The 1,552-nt window shown below is 34.9% G+C and overlaps 1 protein-coding gene across 1 annotated transcript; it reads left to right on the top strand.

Moving 5' to 3' along the window:
- Nucleotides 1-6: 6 nt before the first annotated feature.
- On the top strand, nucleotides 7-1,129 carry LOC129579709 (XK-related protein 6-like; the record flags this gene model as incomplete). Its single annotated transcript, XM_055469877.1, has 4 exons — nucleotides 7-61; nucleotides 136-288; nucleotides 365-413; nucleotides 512-1,129. Coding segments are annotated over 4 exons (714 nt in total), but the record flags the coding sequence as incomplete, so codon positions are not given.
- Between the last annotated feature and the right edge of the window lie 423 nt (nucleotides 1,130-1,552).

Here is a 1,552-nt window from a genome sequence, read left to right on the forward strand (position 1 = left end):
GCAGCTCCGCAGAAAATACTCCAAATTTCGATTATTTTGTCTGGAGAAGAGAAAATCAGCAGTAAGTATTAATAGCATAATTTGGACCGTCGTTTGAATACATCTAAAATTTAATGCAAATATTTGAATTTTTAGCTCCACAAATGTTGAGCTTGTGCAGTTCAATGTTTAGCATGGCTTGGTGTATCGCTTCATATCATCGCTGTATTCGACTATCTCAATTGGATAAAATTAACATTTCATGGATTGGAAGCATTGTGCAGTCGAGTTGGCATTTAACCATTACTGGTAAAATTCACTGAATCATATTTGCATTCCATTTGATTACTGATTTCATTTCCGTCTTTCTTATCTCCGATTCTAGTATCTCGAATTTTATCCATAGCGATAGTAGCGAGTTTGTTTCCAAAGCTGTACGTATACCCAACATATCTCAATACCACGGTTTTTGTGATATTTAAACCGAATTTAATCACTATGAAATTATACAATTTAAATTTTCTTTTTACAGGACATTGCTGTGTTTCTCAATTCATGCAATCCTAATGGGACTATGGGTATTCATTTTCGATCGGTCACCATTCTGTTCGAATTCATTGATTCACAGTTTGTTTTTCTCGCTCATTTTGGGCTTTGTGTTCATTTTCAATTATATTCTGCCAAAAGCACGACCGACTCGCTATCGTTACGCCACATTCTATTCGATTTGCTTTCTGGAAAATATCATTTGTGTGGTTCTCTATGTGACATTCTCGAAAGAAGAAGACAAACAAGAAGACTATTTCCTTATCCTGTGCATTATGTCAATCGTTCCATTCATTGTGGGTGTATTTTTCATGGTACTCTACTATTTATGGTTTCACCCAAATCTGGTGAGCCGTCGCATATACCACGATGAAGAAAGAGAAAAAGAAATGCAGATATTTTCATCGTCAGCTGATCCAGCCGCACCAGTATCGACAGCATAGTCTCACGTGCATTGGAGCCGGAGCATCCAACAGAAGACACATGTCTTGTATTGACATCATCATCATTCATATTCTGTATTATTCGACAGTATTTTTGATAGGAAAACTAATTGTAACGAACGAACAAACTTCTTGAAATGAAATAAAGACCATAGTACAAATGTCTGATATTTTTTGAATTCTTTGGTTACAAGTGAATTGAAGCCACTTATTCGGCAAGAATGGAAGATTAAACAAATTTATTACACCGTTTTTAAGGTGGTGATCATAACCTACAGTATTTCAAATGCAATTGATGTAATTTACTATGACAAATTCATTCAATAAGATTTCTCTATAAAAAGGATTGCAATTTGAGAGAATTTACAAAGACAAGGAGTTCATTTATAATTATTTACTGTTTTTATCCGGGCCGGTTTAGTTTTCTATGTACGTATAGATGACGATCAAACAAGCTCATCTTACCTGCTCAACGATATGCGTCATCCAGCCATTGCTTAATCACTTGTCTCTACAATTCATTTTATGCTACTACTGCTTGTCATTTTTGTGAGTGCATTGTCCTTTGTGTTCAGTTTTTTTTT

Source organism: Sitodiplosis mosellana, unplaced genomic scaffold (genome assembly GCF_009176505.1).
Source record: "Sitodiplosis mosellana isolate CC-2019 unplaced genomic scaffold, AAFC_SMos_1.0 Smas_scaffold_6444, whole genome shotgun sequence".
NCBI classification, from domain to species: domain Eukaryota; kingdom Metazoa; phylum Arthropoda; class Insecta; order Diptera; family Cecidomyiidae; genus Sitodiplosis; species Sitodiplosis mosellana.